The 17,745-nt window shown below is 39.3% G+C and overlaps 2 protein-coding genes across 3 annotated transcripts in view; both read right to left on the bottom strand.

Moving 5' to 3' along the window:
• Positions 1 to 2,815, bottom strand: part of pleca (plectin a) — a 108,913-nt gene extending 106,098 nt beyond the window's left edge. The window contains exon 1 of one of the 2 annotated variants that reach the window (XM_042434916.1): positions 2,687 to 2,815. In XM_042434916.1, coding sequence (XP_042290850.1) covers positions 2,687 to 2,719 — 33 coding nt within the window. In that variant the 5' untranslated portion in view covers positions 2,720 to 2,815. Of the gene's footprint in view, positions 1 to 161; positions 440 to 2,686 lie in introns of those variants that run through there. The other variant, XM_042434915.1, reaches the window with a different exon arrangement.
• A 5,971-nt stretch (positions 2,816 to 8,786) lies between these two features.
• On the bottom strand, positions 8,787 to 17,346 carry eif3eb (eukaryotic translation initiation factor 3, subunit E, b). The gene is made up of 13 exons (XM_042435430.1): positions 17,210 to 17,346; positions 16,664 to 16,781; positions 15,832 to 15,949; positions 15,638 to 15,680; positions 14,850 to 14,954; positions 14,638 to 14,763; positions 14,367 to 14,491; positions 13,806 to 13,932; positions 13,618 to 13,719; positions 11,190 to 11,299; positions 10,794 to 10,896; positions 10,414 to 10,548; positions 8,787 to 9,202 (listed from the first exon to the last, which is right to left on the bottom strand). The coding sequence occupies exons 1-13, from the start codon at positions 17,297 to 17,299 to the stop codon at positions 9,164 to 9,166; spliced, it is 1,341 nt and encodes a 446-aa protein (XP_042291364.1). The 5' UTR covers positions 17,300 to 17,346; the 3' UTR covers positions 8,787 to 9,163.
• Positions 17,347 to 17,745: the final 399 nt, after the last annotated feature.

The following is a 17,745-nucleotide window of genomic DNA, read 5'->3' as shown; positions in this document are numbered from 1 at the left end:
CCGCTACGATGTAAACATCCTCACTCCTTCTTATAGGAATGGTAGGACGTGTTATTTTTAATCAGCCGGTTTGAAATGACACAAAAAATCATGTGATTAACAGTGTCGACGATGCGGCAAAACATGACGGATAATGTCAACTGTATTTACGGTTTACTCACGCCAAAAACATCCATAATGACTGCTGTTTTGGTCCCGGGTAAACAATCGCACAAATCCGATTTTGCAGCGGTGCCGTCGGCGGATTCGTCCCAAATTAGATCCGCTCAAAGTTAGAGAGCATCCATCCTCATCCGCAGCGGCAGTCGCGCCTGCGTCCTGCAGTATCCTGGGCTGTGGGATGATGAGGCGGTCAGACCTGGACTGATTTGAGGAGGAATTTGCACCTCAGCATGCAGCCTGCAGCCTGCATGCCTCACAGCTACAACAGCTCGGGGGGAAGTTTTTTGCTAAACGGCAGGCACGCATTAGGATGAAGATGAGAGGAGAGCTCTGATTGCATGGTCCGCGCGCATGTGAAATCTGAGTTTAGATCAGGTTGATTGCAGCGTGCGAAGGCAGGAGCTTCTTCACATCTTGTACCCTTATTTTTTGTGAATGCGTGTAATTTAATGTCGAGCCTGTGAGGAAACTACACGATGATAGCTAATATGATCTAAACTGTGGGATGGGTGAATGAAATACTTGTCACATTCTCTACTATATATCATATTTTGTGGAGACACCTTGTCACAGCCTGTCAGATTGGGAATGCTACCCTTTCCTTTAACTTCACACCTTTAAGTCGCTGTCACAAGAGAGGCAATAATACCAGCACACTTCTGCTGAGCTCAGCATCTGTCTGGCATGTGAAAGCAGATGGTTTGTTGTGATAGTAACATATGATTACATTGAAAGGATGTACACTTCTAAAGTGTCCTAATCTGTCCTTTTTTACACCAATGTATCTGTCTTTAGACTAAACTGGTGTTATTTTTTGACAGAAACTAGGCCTATATCATACAATATGTCACATTTTAAAGGTTTGTGATTAAATGGAACACGAGACAAAGTTTACAGTGATTTCTCTAATTCTGGGACAAATTACCCTCTCTGTTGGTTGTCTTAAAATATTCTAATAAGTTGCAACAACAACTAAAGCATCTCCATGATAACTGAGGTGTGGAATTTGGTTGAAAGCTCTGGAAACAAAACATAAATGCATCTTGTGTTGAGAATTTTTCTCATCAAGTTGAAATAAACTCATTATTAAACAAGCAAACAAACAGAAAAGTTCTCCCAAACTGACCAAATTTTTTCCTAAATGTTTCATGGCAATTAAAGTGATCAGCATAGCAATTAACATTTAATGATGATGTGACTCGTAAAGGTAGAATTATGTAAAACAGTAAAATGAGAAATGGCAGGTGGTGCAGTCTGTTTTATTAAAGTCAATTCATTACATCTTCTATAAACCGTATGTTTGCTGACCTCTGCCCTCACTTTGCACTTTAATGTCATAAAATGCAAATGAATACCTATTAATCTGGCAATTAGTCTATTTTTTGCCTTGCCTTGTTTATTTTGTGTCATGTTTTTTTCCAGTTCCTTCTTCTCTCCAAATGGGGCCAAGCTGTACTGAGCTGAATTAAAAACTGTCGTGCTGAGCCATTACATAATCAGAACACCATGAATGATAGATTGCTTGTTTGTGCGGCCCTACGACATGATTAGTCTCCCCACTTGTAGAGTGAACCAGTGGGCACGGAGAAGCAGTGGGGGTATGGGAGGTGAAGCGTTGGCTCAGTCCTCCTCTGTGCCCACTCTTGTATTCATAAACTATACGTGCCATCAGTCATGAATGCCAGTGTCTGTGCCAGCGTTGTACCCATTGTGCTGAAGACTCAATCTGATCAACCAAGTGCTTCATGAAACCAAAGAGAGCTGAGGAGGCTTGAAAGATGCTCCACGTCATTTTGGTTATACTCCATCCAAGCCATTACAACCATTTTATATTTACTGTATTATAAAAATAAAACATTTACATTTATGCAGAAAACACTCCAGTCAACAGTGGTCAATTTTAAATCATTGTTGCTGAACATCGGACACTAGAAAATAAGTTGTAAGCCTCTTGCAAGGAATTTGGTTACTAGAAACACACAATCCATAGTGAGAGAAATTGTCAACTTTACACTGTTGTCACTAACTGAGCAGAGAGAGTGTGAAAACCAAAGTTATCAAGCCCCCTTAAAGACCAACGCAAAGCAATATTGTCTCTATAGGTGTAAAAATCCACATGCATTAATCCATCAGTACACAGTGAACAAACTGCTCAAATCAAAATAACTGTTAGTGAAAAATGAGCATTAAAGGACAGATTCACAATTTTTCAAGTCTGTCGTAAAACAATAGATCCCTCCTTAATGCTCAACAAAATCGTCGTGCATCTGTGCACAAATTTATTCAAATAGTTAATCAAATCAACTTCCAAAGTTGGTATTTTTAGTACCAAATTCCCTCTTTCTTTTTCCTCTGGATAGTGTTTCCCTGTTGAGCTGCAGTGGAAGAACAGACAGTAACATTGAAAGACAACCACTTGATTTGACTAATTTGGATACTAAAGCCTCATATTAGCTTCAAATAAAACACTTGAGTCCATTTTTGCAAAGAAAATAATGACTCTCAGTGGAGAAATATTCCTCACCTTTTGTGAGGTCACTGAAGTCACAGTTTCCATGCCAGCTTTAGGAGTCCGCCTTTTCCTTTTCCTCACCGCTGGACCCGGCGCCTCCTGTGCAAGGGTCACGGACTCCTTCGGCACCACTTCCTCCACCTGGACCGAAGCAGCTGGCTTCTCTTTGGGCTTTTTCTTCCTCTGAAATGACAATCTGCCTTCAGTTGTTTCACACGCTTAACCTGATGCAGCGCTGAGTCAGTCAGTTGTTACTACCACTGCAGCTGCCTTCCTGACTTAACATACAGATGTTTATTAGTAAAGGTGGGAAGCTTCAGTTCAAAAAACTATAGAATCACTGTAACATGTTTTCATTCCCAAATTAAGTATCATTCTCAAAGTTTGTTGTGAGGAAAGACTGTTGTACCAATTATAGATCTCACTCATTGGAAAACTCTATATATCTGGCATGTACTGACTGGTGCGGACAAAGCCTTCGTTATTCAGAGGCCACTGATTATGATTAGCGCTGTCAGGTAAACAAATGAGGTTTTGTTTTTCCTGCTGCTGAAATTCCCTGAAGAAGAATATAGCCACAAACGAGTGTTTTTACACCCAACAGAACAATCTTTACTTTTGATTGAATGGAAACTGGAAAGCTAAGTTCTTCATTGATATCATGATAATAGCTTTCACAGTGTGGATCTCATATATTTTTAAGGTATTACCTGTTAAAAGTTCAGACAATATAGTGTTAACTGTGTTTATTCTGACATTACAGTTACTAATATATCTATTCAGTGGCTGTTTTTGTTGTGATCTTTCGGCATGCGCTGGGATGAGTCATGAATGTGTGCTTGGGGATGAATAAAGTCCTATCTTATCTTACCATGCAGTAATCAGCAGTTAAAGAGTTTTGAGGCACGCGATATTATGAAAGAAGTAATTGTTTAGTCCATTCTGTGCCATAGATTAAAACAGACACGACTGACATTTGCATGGTCAAAAACAAACAAGCCTCTCATTCATTCAGTTATTTGAGAATCAAATGTAATCATAATGAAATCATTCACATGTCGCATAGACAGTGTGATGGAGAAATGTTAGGCCGCACGGCTCTGCTGTAACCTCTGAACCTCCAGCAGACGCAGGTCATGATGGGAATATTCATGGACTCTTATCTTAAAATGTTAATAGATTACATTCATCCTGCCTTTGATAAGATGGAAGCACATGCTTATAGTTAGCTTTTGCTGCAAAGAGATCCGTAGTTTCCCACAGTTGTCCACTCTTGTGTTTGGTTATTATGATTTCCAAACAGACACTGACAGCCTGATAACTTATGGTCATTGCATTAGAGTGGTTGATGTGTGTAGCTCTGTTCTTCAGACAGAGAGCTCACATGTCTCTTTGTCCATCTACTGGCTGCTGCAGAAGGAAGTGGACCTTTGCTGGCATGTTAGTACCACGCAGACAAAGGGCTTCACTCATGGAGCCATTTCAGAGAGCCTCTCAAACTTATCGCACACAATGACCACACAGTGCTTCTCCACTCCACTGTGTAACAACACTCATACTGACTGTGCCAAAACACGCTGAGCAAGGCCAATACAGTTAAACATCTCTCAATATAACATGAGCCCACTTGCAGTAATCTCATAATGGAACTGGCGTGTGATAAAGCTGCTGCTGCTGCTGAGAGGTTATATTACAGTACATAGATTATATAGGAATTACATAAATAACCTCCTATCTGACACCGCCTCAGAGAGACATATTGCATTCATATTGTACTGTTAATATAATACACAAAGTGCAGTGGGAGCACCAGTGTAGCATCTTCTCAAAAGTCTCACCTGTTCATTTAAAGTCTCCCTCCGCTCAAAAATATGTCGCTCTTCTTGTTCCTACAAGTGAATATCTGAGCTTCTCTGTGCAGAATGATGTAAGTGCAGAGTTTGACACTTTAAAGCTGTTTTCACGTTCATCTGCTGAAAGTGGGAAACTTCTCTGTGCTCATTAAAAATTCAATTTGACTCCACAAATCCTACGCGCAAGATTTGTGACTTCATCAACTTACAAAAGTGTGATGTGGAAACTTGAAGCCTCCAGTGCACAAACACTGAGAATGGATTTTATGGTTTAGTAGGAGACATCTTGCATCCAGCAATTAAACTTTTGAGATGATATATATTTTCATATTTATAGATTCTGGAATAATTTTTAATGAGGGAGAAGGAGGAGATGTAATTTTAAGGATTTTAACAAGATAATCAAACTTTTTTTGTGGGGAAAAAACATCAGAACAAATTATATTTTTAAATTATATATATTAAATATTTTAAACTATCTTAAAACATGTCTGGAGGGGATCTTTAACAATAAATGATATTTGTAAAGCTTTCAAACGATTTAGAATAAGAACAATGTACTTTGTTTGAGTCAGTAAATGCCAGTTCCTCATAGTCTGTATTTATAGAGAAATACTGTTGCTCATGTTGGAAACATTAAATGCATCACTTCCCCTTCTTTGTGACAATGGCAGAACTATGTGAACATGAATCATAATTGTGCCACACATGTTGGCAACAGTTTCAAAATGTTTTGAGTCACGCTAGCGGTTTGGTGCTTTGTATGTCAGTGTCGGTCTGCTGATTGAGTACTTTGGTCCAGACAGAAATATCCCAACAACAATTGGATGGGTTGCCATGGATTTTTTTTTTTACAGATGTACATGGTCCCCAGAGGATGAAGCTGAATAATATTAGTGATCGTCTGGCTTTTCCTATAGCGCCACCTTAAGACTGACACTTGTGAGAGAAATTTTGAGAGAATTATCTCAACAACTATTGGATGGATTTCATTGAAATTTGTTCCAATCATTGCAACGTCCCCGTCAGGATGAAATGTGATGACTTTGGTGATCCCTTAACTTTCATCATGCGTCATCATCAGGCCAAAACACTGTCCAATTAGACTCAGCTGTAGTGCTGTGCTAATTAGCAGATGTTAGGAAGTTTTAACATACTAAACTAAGATGGTAAATGTGGTTCACCTGCCAAACATGCATGTTGGCTTTATCATTATGAGCACGTAGGCATGCTGACGTTAGCATTTAGCTCAAAGCATCACTCATAAGTACAGCCTCACAGAGCTGCTTGTGTGGCTTTAGACTCTTAATCTTGTTAAATTTAAATACGAAAATGTTGCAAACTATAATTTATATTTTGTAGGGTTGTAAAGAAATAAATTCATACAAACATTCTCAATGCTTAATTTGCAGGCAGTCTTTCTATTTAAATGTTGCCGACCTGCATAAAAACTTAATTTTAAGCCACGTCTTTATTTTAAAACATCAAAACTAGTTAATAAGAGGCATCCAGGAAAGAATATTCAAATATTGCGAGTCAGGTTTTTTGAAATCTGAAGAATGCAGCATTTGTTTCCAATGATATAAAGGTCAAATCCACTTGTGCTTTGCTGAACTAATATCAATCTTCCTTTAAAAACCTGAAAAACATCTAAAATTTAGATTAATTCAGTCATTGACCTCAGATCACACAATGATAAATTCCTACAATATGGAGGCTTTAAGGCATCGTGGCAGATTATGACTATTTAAAATACACATAAAACCCCATAACACTTTACATGATGTTAAAATCATGTCACCCTGTCATCAGATGAGCAGATGACAACTGAGGAAAGTGCAAGTGGATGAGGACCTCTGGAGTCTAATGTAGATATTACAAGCTGACAGGCGAACTGCTGAAGTGATAATGAATGCAGAGCTTTGAGGAATCAGTCGGTTATACAGGAGGTGAATTTAAGGTATGAAGTGTTCACATTATTTCTTGATGCAATTGAGGAAGTTGTTTACTAAAACACACAGAACATCTCTCTCATATGGGACTGATTTGCTCACCTGAGATGAAGCTTTAGATTTGGACTGCTTCACCATCACTGCATGAAAACAAACACATTTTTATTTTAGAAGGCACTAAATAGTTTCACATATTTCACACATTTACAAAAAATGTGGGTCAGTCATCATCATTTCAACTGTCATGAAGTGATTTAAAAACGGACATTGCTTTAGGGACAGAGATTCTGCAGCGTGCCATACATTCCTCTGTGACAAGTTACTATGACTCTGCAAATCACTACAGCCTGTAGGACTGAGTTGCATGTCAAATTTATAACATGTCATTAATCTCACATTCTGCACTAAACTTAAGTTCCACTTGTCTGTGATAGCTTACAGCAGTGTCCTAAAAATAAGATTTTTTTAACAGTATTTATGAGAATGAAAAACCCATTGTATCCACTCACATGGGTAACAGCACATTTAAACAGTAATCAGAAGAGCTCCAGCCACAAAATGGAGCCACAGCCAACGAGAGCTGGCAATTCCTGGAAAAATGTGTATAGCTACTGCAGTCTTGGAAAGGAAACACTAACAATTTACAATTACCGGATTTGGGAAAAAAATGCATTTCCACTGAATATCCCTCCTAGTACAACTCAGCCTGACTTGAAGTTAACAAACATCACAGTGAGACATCAACATCAGTACAGCTGTAGGTCTTTCACAGGCTCCTACACACCCACAGAGGTGGGTGAGGCGGGGAAGAGGGTGGAGGGGCGCGAGGGCCCACCTACCTGCCAGGTACCTCTCCAGAGCGGGCGAGGATCTCTGGTTCCGTGTGTAGCAGCAGAAGAAGAAGAGCCAGACCAGGAGGGTGGCCAGCACCAGAACCAGGACCCAGAGGAGCCGCGCCACAGCTGGGTTAGTGACAGCCCAGGCTGTCAGGATATCCATGCTGAAGGCTGGTGAGTAGTCTTCTTGTCACCAGTTGAGCTGCACAATCTAGTGTGAGTCTGCCTGCAGTGGAGCTCATGAATGGGTTGCAGTGGGCCGGTTTGTGTCCTCTCTGGGCAGCTACAGTGCCTACAAGCAGCAGGAAAGAGCAGCAGCCAGAGCAACAGCAACCACAGATGGATCCCAGCTGTTCCAGAAGGAGCCCTGCTCAGACCTCAGCCCACGTCAGCTCTGTGAGTGTGTGTGTGTGTGTGTGTGTGTATGTGTAAGCTTATGTGTGTCTGTTGTATTTTACTGAGTCCTGGAAAAGTGTTAGAGCAAAAAAAAAGAAAACAGTTTGTAGGAGTGGCTAGGAGTTGCCGTGGCTGGCATAACCGTCAGCCACTCCCAGGGCTGAACATCAGAAGGAATCCTCACATGGACAAAGAGGCCGTATTGCTGAAGGGCAACTCAGAAATGCACCTGGGACACTTTCCCATCTTTAACTGAACACCTGCAGGCAGTAATTTGTGTAACGACAGAGGTATGGCTGTCTCCTAACACAACTGCACATCATGTGAAAGGTATTCTTGTGCTGAAGCCTTTCATTATCTTCTGTGACTCTTCTAGATTACCCAGGTGAGTCCATCAACCAAGTGGACGTACAGACAAAGACTGAAACCTTTAATTGATCAAAACTATTCACCTAACCGGTTTTAAACGAACCTTGTTCCTTAAAGCTGCACGGTGCAGTAATAGTGCTCAAGTATGTACTGCACACAGGCTTCACATTTACAGAAGTCAAATATTTGTTGAGGATATGCTGAAATGGAGTATGCTTTGCAGCGTCTTTCAATATTAAGAAATAAGGTGTGGTTAAACATTTACGGCATTAGCAGAAACAACAATATGTAACTGACAAGACTACAATAAACAAAGCCAGGATTGAAAATGATAGAAAGCGTGTGATGGTTAATCTGTCTTGTGAGTCACCATCACAGAGCTTTCCATCTTATTTGGTCTCCATAAAACAGCATTTCAGAAGTTTTTCCCTTTCAATTATCAAATCATGATTGTCTCTTGTTCCAAGGCTGGCTGCATGAGCGACAGATTCAGCGGCTTCTTCTAAAATTTTATCTTGTTCTTGCTTTTGCAACAGATCATATATATATATACCAAATACAGCCCTTATAGTGGAAACTGCAGTAGAGCTCACATTAAAAGGTTGACTTGTAAAATGCCAAAACTGAATGGAGACAGCAGACATCAAAAATGAATAAACACTGCCATCTAGTGGTCAAATAATCATAGAGGGAGAAGAAACAAATCTGAGAAGGCAAAATGATGTTTAATGTTAATTTATGACATTTTCGTTGGATCTACTTACTTCCAACATTTAGATGAATAAAATTAACACTTGGCATCAACAGCAAACCAACTGCAGATTTCATATAGCCTAAGTTAAAATGACAAAAACAACATAATGTTCACACTTAATGTAAATATCTGTAAGTGAATATAGCAATACCTATTTACATGACTTCAAAAAAGCCTAGCTGCCTCCTCTTGGATGGTTTTAATTGCACAAATTACACTTGCAGTTAAATAAATAACAGTAGATAAATTAATAAATACATTAATCCAATAAAAAGCCTAGATAATATTCCGCGAGCCATCTGCATCCTCCTGACGTCGTTTTTTTCATGTTAGTAGAAGCCGGAGTCTTGAGCAGCCCAGTTTGGTGTCTGAGGAAATGACACAAAAAACAAAAAAGTTAGAAAGAAATGCTGAAGCTACTTTATACAGGCAACAAGAGATTTATTCCTATGTGAGACGTCCTCAAACTGAAAAACACCTGCTAGCTCCTCTCTCGAAATAACTATTGTGACCAAATTATGACCAATTATACAGACTAACTGCATCATATGTTTCTTTACATGGTGAATGACTCAAATTGAAATCACAATTAATTTCCCACCAAATGAATGCATGTAATGGATTCATGTATGTCAAAACTAACATTGTTTTCTCCTTACAGGCATACGGCTTGAATGAAAATCTATAATTAGAAAAACAGTGATCATAATTACAATCAACTAAGAGAACAGTCTTCTCACATCCATGACAGGGCGGGAGGACTAAAGAAAATGGCCTGAACATATTGACATGAAAAGGCAAGCACAGGGAATGCAAGTTATGCAACACACAATGGTTAAACCTGCAGTAACACTTTTTTGGCCACTTGGGGGCAGCGGAAACAGGCTGTGAACACAACATTGACATATCTTTTAGAGTGATAGGGCAAATCTGTTAGCAAAAAAGTTGCTTATTGCGAATCCAGCAGTTATGGAGGAACATCATCATTATCACCCTTTTAGCTCTCCATCAACTTTCTAACTGTTTGTTTGCCGTTCGGAGCTGGGCAGGTAGCGTAAAGTAGCTTTTTAGAGCTTTATCTCTGGAAACAGCTGTCTGCTGTATCCGAAAACTTTGCTATAAGAGCAGCGAGAGAAGAAAAACAACAGTTAAATTGAAGGCCAGAAATAGCTAAACAATGAAACTTGCTATAAAACTCAGTAAAGCCGAGGGGAGCTGCAGAGTCGCTGATAATTCTCTGTAGGTTCACTACGTTGTAATCTTTTTTATTGGTCACAGCTGAATTTACTTTTCTATTTTGTATCTTTAAATGCAAACATTAAAAATGACTGCAGATCCAGTGTTTGTACAAGTATAATGTTATGACAATTTAAAATAAATGAAGCCTTTACTTGGTGGTTACTACAGCCAGCCTACAAGTTGACACTTTCTTTTTAATATGACAAACATTCTTTGCTAACTCAGTCGTGTACTGACAAAAAAAAACACTAAACATTATGTTAATTTTCCTTCTGAAAAAGAAAGCAACAGTAAGTTCTGTCAAGCAGTGAGAAGTTGACATCCTTAGTGCTGAGTTTACCTCATTCCTGTTGCTGTGAGCCACCCTCTTCTCGATGTTCATTGCCAGCATCTGACTACGGAAGGACAGACTCTTGGTCTTCTCGATCACCTGCTGGTACGGCGACACTGCGTTGTTGCCCATCACCACATGACCCTGAGCAACAGATTCACACATTTGATTTTATTTTTTTAAAGACTGATTCTCGCAAATGTACTGCACTACCGATTAAATCCTGACAGGGATTGGATGCTGCTGTCAGTCTGACAAGAGCAAAAATAAATACACTGAAATTGCTATATTAGTGCTCTAGTTTATTAGTCTTGTCAGGGTTGTTATGTTAGCCTTAGTGTTTTGAAGCTCATCTGACAGAAGGTGGATCAGTGAATGCAGAGCCCCACCAGTTTAGAGTCGATCTTGGCATCCAGTCTGGCGTTACGGATGAGGTTGACGATCCACCTCTCCGCCTCCTCAGGCGTCATGTTGAGCTTGTCTGCCAGCATGCTGAGTGGGGAGAGAGGAAAAGGAGGGGGCAGCGCAGTTAAATAAATATTCAAAGTCTTCAAAGTTCCTTTTTTACAATTCACTGTTGAATATACTTGAAAAACTACGGGATATGAATAACATCTAAAACTTTGGAGCATTGAGAAGTAAAATTACTGCAGAACATAAATCAGCTGGGTACAAAAGTTGAAAAGATCGTTTCGTGGCTGTTTTTCCATCTTCTAAAGAATCTGTGCTTTCACAAATAAAAGGCATTGCACACACTGTTTCTGACAAGTAAAGAGACTGTGTACCTGATGCTTATACACTGATGAATCCGACAGAAGGTCTCAAAGATGAAGAGACGGGCATTCTCGATAAAGTCCTCAAGACAAGCGACCAGAAAGAAGTCGTTCACGAGAACCTGGAGGACAAAAAATACATAAATAAGCATTTACATATCGAAGTGTGGACAAAAATCAGCAGGAGACATCATGTTCCTACAGATAGATCTAGTTTTTCTCTGCATGAATGCGGTGTCATCTTCAAAACATGTGGTGAAATAACAATCTACATTTCTAAAGACAGTTAGCTGTAATTTCCAACCGTAACCATATTTTTCTGGAATGACAAGTATATTATAAGTACATAATAGCATGTGCCTGATGTGCTGGCAACTACTTCCTGTTGTTTGGGGGTTTTCACCTCGCTGCTCTGGCAGAATTTCCGGTTATTGGTTGATCCACCCAAACATTAAAATGTCCTGGTCAAAACTACCAAACCACACAATTCAGAGAGTTTTTCTTCAGACTGTTTTGTATTTGGTTCCTGGTTTGGCTAATGTGGATTTTTTGTGCTAACTGCCAATTCCCAAAAACGAAGGATATGGTCAGCCAAGCTGCATGATATCACACCACAGAAAAATTTGAAAATTTAATTTTCCTCATTGAAATGCGTGTTTATGCATTAAGGTGCTTCCAAATTTTAGCTGTAAAGGAGATTCCTGTCGTGCGAGGAGGATGAATGGTTCAAAACGTACTAGAGCCCAACAGGTATAACGTTTCCCCCAGTCATTTATCAGCATATGTCAGCTGATAAATATGTTATGATATGTTTTAAAGCTATAATATGTAACTATTCCACATTAAAATGTCTACGAACAACTAGAACTATGTTATATGTTTTATTAAGTTGTGTACTTACATTATCCCAAATGTTTCCAACAATTTTCAAACCCTGAAAAATCCATAATTTTAATTAAAGTAACGGTCTGTTTCACTTGGTTGCCTGTCAGTGGCGTCATACCCCCTCCACCAAAGAGTAAATGTGCATAAAATGCATGAGTCAGCATTGTAGTTGTCTGCCAGAAAATGTCATAAATTGACTTTTATTCAGTTTTAAGCCACATTTTTACGATAAACTTTTTAGATCTTGGTCGTTTTTTTTACTATATCTTTTAACTGGATGAAGAATTTTAGTCATTGAACGTCTGGATCTTAAGTTATCAGAGAAACAAGTTGAACAAACGTTAGCAGCAGCTCGGATGTCTTGTTTTGTCTGACCAACAGTCCAAAATGCAAAGATATTCAGTTTATAATCATGTATGACAAAGAAAAGCATGAAATTGTTGTGCCTTGCTTTAAAAAAAAAGACCAAAATGATTAATCGATTATCAAAATAGTTGCAGATAAGTTGTCTATTGACTAATCATTCAGCTCTAATACTTTCCTAAAAGAATTTCTTCGGTCAAAAATCACGACAACTTTTTTTCCTCTATCAACATCATCAAGCTCATACTGAAGAAAACATGGAAGCAGATTGTCGTCACCCGACATGAACCTTGAAAACCATCAGCAGACATGGGCCCAGCAGAGAATTTGCAGGAGATTATGTCGTGACGTCTCTATCTGTGTTTTTTACAGCTACGATCACAAAAACATCAAATGGAATTTTTGGCCACCTCAAATCTCCAGAAGAGCTTAAAATTTCTGAATACATTAGTGTCTGGGATTTTGAAAGGAGATGTGGCACCATTATTTCACACAGAGCTGTTATTGTGTGAGAAATCCAATTATTCAGTGTTTTGCTGTGGTAGACACACTGTAAGGTGCCACAGTCGACCCATTAATACTCAATTAGTCCATTTTTTTTGTATTTAAGTTGTTGATTTGACCCATCTTTATCTCTAGAGGTAAAATTAACAAAAAAAATCTTTAAATGAAATTCCCCTGACAATTAAAAGCCAGCAGAATTCATGACAACAGGATGACTTAATTAACTATGTTTATTCTTCAGTCAATATGCTCAAACTCCGCATCTGACATGATAGTTGAGGTATTTGCAAGCGCTGCATAATTTATACAAGAAGTGTAAAAGCCAAGCGATGAGGGTGCTTAGAGTATGCGCGAAGTGGTCCCCGAGCACAACTACAAAACTGCAGTCAAGGGTTTCTAAAGAGAAGGCAACCGAGCCCCAAATCTGACAGCTGTTCCGCTTTGAAAATCAAATTGAATAAAAGTACGAGCCAGCAAATCAGGCCAGACATGGATTTGCTGAGGCTGAATAGCTGCAAAGTTAAATGCCTGGGACTCAGGAGATCAGAGCACCATAGCTAGGGGAAGCTTCATATAACCCCTCAGTCCCAGGAGACAGCTAACTTTTATGGGGCGATTTAGGCCTGCGCACCATGACAAACGCACAGTGTCAAGCAGAGAAGCAGACTTTTTTAGATGCCATCCTTACCGACTCACACTCCCTCAGCTTCTTCTGGGCGCTGTCAAAGTCGAAGTTGACGTAGAGGCACTCCACAAACTCTGTGATGGGGTCCTTGTATGTGTACGACTCCTACAGGAGAAATCATTATTCATGGGTTGACTGTATCCTTGAGGCAAATTAAATAAGAATTTTCTTGCTACACTAAATGGCCTTACTTGTTGAATGACTTTCACCAAGTCCTTGAGCACTTGTCTGCGCTTTCGTACGTCTTTGTTGGTGATGACTGCAGTTGTAAGGTATCGCAGGATGTGTGGGCACATTGTCTGGATGGCATTCAGGTACCTGGGGAAAAAAAAAACAAAAAGGCATCACACAGTGGCATCATCATTAGTTGCCATCGCAACAGATTTGGGTCCCATTAGTAATTTTACTCCAAAAGAAAACATTTGTTTTTCAACACACAGGGGGTCGGCTGAGAAATCTCATGCTGTTTAACACTTTAGAGAGTACATTTTTAAACAAAACCTGTGCACTTTTGTGTCTGCAAAGAAAATAAATTGCACCGTAGGGTGGCCTTCCAACTAATAAGGCTTATTCAATAAAGGGAAGAGGTTTGAACAGTGAAAAAGCCAGTGTATCTGTCAGCTGTATATTCTTAAGCAAGACAAAGAATTCAATAGAAGCCGGATGGATAGATGAGAACACAATTACGCAGATGTATATGCCTTGAATTTTATCTAAAAAGTCTTTGCTATATTGAAGTGAGAGTGACTCACTGAGGCTGGTAGAGGAAGAGCTCGATGATGTTGTCTCTGCCTTTAGGGTGGTTGAAGAACACAAAGAGTGACCAGTGGATGAGCCAGGTCCTCTGCTGGAGCGACTGAAGAGGAGAGCTCACAGACTAAGAAGAAAGAGGAAACAAACATAAGATGTTATGAAATGTTGCATCAGATAATGTTTGCAGTAAATCATTTTTACTCTGACATGTGATTTTCTACTTCAGAAATTGCAATTGTAATACCTACATAACCTAACCTATTCACTTACATTGTTATCAATAGTCTCCCTTAGTCGCGTGAGATCCTCCATGGCTGCTTCCCAGTTCTGCATCAGGATCTCAGAGGCCAGTTTACCCCACAGAGAGCTCAGGGCGTTCCTGTCTGTTGAGGGAACCTGAGCAGAGAACAACAAACTCAGTGTATCATAATAAAAACAGAGTGAATCTATCATGGCTTTTATAGAACTTTGTCTATTCTTACCAGGACACGGAAGAAGTAGAGGTACTCAGCCGCCCCGGAGTAGTTACCACACTCGTACTGGAATTTGGCGTACCTGTACAGAGTGTCCAGGTACTCCTGACGAAACTATGAAATTAAAAACAAGGGACATAAAAACTTAGATTAAAGCACATTGAACAAGGTTTCAAAACTGACCAGCAACTCCAACAGGAAGATTTATCATTTGTACTAGAAATGTAACTGTTGAAAGAATTTTAAAAGGCTTAGCAAGATATTAAGGTTATAATGAAAATGGAAATTAAAAGTCTATAACCCTGGAGTGCAGATACATTAATCCACAGTTTTTAATCTGCCTTTGATTTTTGTTTTCATCAATGAAAGCTGACTGGGTGATGCTGCACTGCTGACAGAATGTGTCTGATTAGGAAAGGTCACACATCTTTCATCGCCAAATCAAAGCCTCTATTTGGAGTAACATGTGACAAGGACATTGTTTTCATGTACTGATGTAGAGTAATTTGTCTCTAGATTATACATGAAAGGTAACATTAAGAAGACATTGGCAGAAATGTTTCTTTACTTCTTCCTTAAATTGACCACTGAGTGAGTAATAAGCAAATTGGTGGGTGTCTTGGTTGTTTTTGATGTCTGAGATTTCAATAACAGTCCTGTCAGCTCACAGTGGCAGCCAGTTGTTATGGTAACAAAAACACACATTGTGCAACCCACCTTGTGAGATTAAAATGGAGTGCACTTTTTATACAATAAGATGAATACTGTGAATACGCTGTTAACGTTTCAAAACTCACATTGTGTTTCTCTGACAGATAGTCGAAGAGCATCCTCCCATCTCTGATGAAGAATTAAAAAACAAAACAAAATAGATCAATGAATGTCCTGCAGACAGATAAGCCTTTTACAGTCCACAGACATATTTTCATATAATCAATGACCAAATGACCAAAGCATTGAGAAATGCATGTCTTAGACAGGTTGATCTGACCTTGTGGACTGCATCTGCCGTGTGGTCTCTGGGTCTTCAAACATCTTGACAATTGGCTCCGTCTCTGACTGGAGCTGCTTCAGCTGGGCCACCACAGTGCTCCTCTTCTCCCTCAAGGCTAATCAGGACATCAATCATAATAAACACACTGCTCAGAAGTGAATATCTAAGAAAGACCTTAAAGTTAACATTTTATTGATTGGAATATTTACAAAATGTGAAGCTAAAATGTGTATAGCCGTTACAGTATGTGTTTCTACTCTAACAACCATTCCCTGGCTGGTAACCAAGCATTTTACAGATGACCATTATGTCTGGAAACATTTGATTATTAAAGGTGCTCAAATAAATGGATTTGTGATTCGGATGTGAGCTATATGAGACATTAATTTAATTTACAAATCATTTGCAGGTTATCCTCTTAAATGATGTGATTGTTTGATCTATAAAATGTCAGAAGATAGTGAGAAACACCCATCAAAATATTGATGAGCCTAAGTTGACATCTTCAAATTGCTTGATTGGTCTTATCAAAGATATTCAGTTTACTGTCATAGAAGACTAAGAAAACACAAATTTATTCATATTTGAGTGGTTGAAACAAGTGAATATTTTGCATTTTTGCTTGCAAATTACGTCGATGATTAATCAAATATCGAAACAGTTGCAGATTCATTTTCAATTGATTGATCAGTTCATCTCTAGTCTGGATAATCACAGGCACTGACGCAGCAAGACAGAAAGCCTCTATCCTGTGACTCTGTGGTGAAGTACATCATTTAAACTGTAAGCTGGGGCATCAAAACAAACTGATGAATTAAACCTTTCTTACAGTGTGGGATTTCCTTGTCTGGATACAGGTTTTTGTACACATCCATGGCGAAATCCACCATGTTTGTGTCGCTGAGGAGATCCAGCTTCCCTTGTAGAAGTTCCTTTTCATTGTAGATCTGTTAAAATTAAAAATAAAAATATGTAATTTTCTGTGGCATATAGACTCCAGTTCCCAAACATGTGTGCAGAAGTACAAAAAAGGACGTAAATGCTGCTCGTCCTATTCAGCCAAATATGGCTAATTTAATCCTGCGCACTCAGTATAAAGAGGCTAGGCTAATAGGCTAACACAACAATGGCAACAATGATGACGACAATGAGAGGTTAGTTAGCTAAAGCCATGAAATTACGGCGTCGGTTGTTTTTGATACAACAATAGCAACATTACGATAATTACAGACTGAAATAAATTAGTAATTTAGCTAACCAACTGCCAACTAGCCCGGCTGATCGGTGCTGGCTATGAGCATATTTAAAGGATAAATGTCCCCTAATGAACAGCTATATTATATTTAGGCACATTCCGACTCAGAAATCGTTGTACCTCTTTCACTGACAGGAACTCCAAGAGAGGAAAAACCAAATGCCGGTCTAAAAAATGAGCAATCTTGGTTGTCAAATCGTACTCAGCCATCTTGGCTTCTTTTTCTTCTTCTTCGTCTTTTTCTTCTTCTTCTACTTGTTTTACGGCGGTTGAGATCCAGCTTATTGGTGTATTACCGCCACCTTCTGCTCAGGAGTGCTGTGGATCAGACGATAGACTTAAAATCTAAATCCCTTCAAAAAAAAAAAAACCTTCACACACACACAAACACACACACACACCCTAGACTACCATGCTATCCTCCATCCTCCAATCTAGTCCTATTATAAAATCCCTATCCATGTCAGCCACCTCAGCATCATATCCTAAAACCTCTGTAAGACCCCTTGTAAGAAAGCTAACAGTGCCCTGACCTGTGCTCTCTCACCCATGCTCTGTAATCCTTCTAATGTCAATTCCTGCACCCCCAATTCCCTCAGATTATTCCTTGTCATCTCTCTCTGTGTCCTATACCCCTTACAACTCAGAATTACATG

Source organism: Thunnus maccoyii, chromosome 15 (genome assembly GCF_910596095.1).
Source record: "Thunnus maccoyii chromosome 15, fThuMac1.1, whole genome shotgun sequence".
Taxonomy (NCBI): Eukaryota; Metazoa; Chordata; class Actinopteri; order Scombriformes; family Scombridae; genus Thunnus; species Thunnus maccoyii.
The sequence above is the reverse complement of the archived record's forward strand: the minus strand, read 5'-3'. Positions and strand labels throughout refer to the sequence as shown.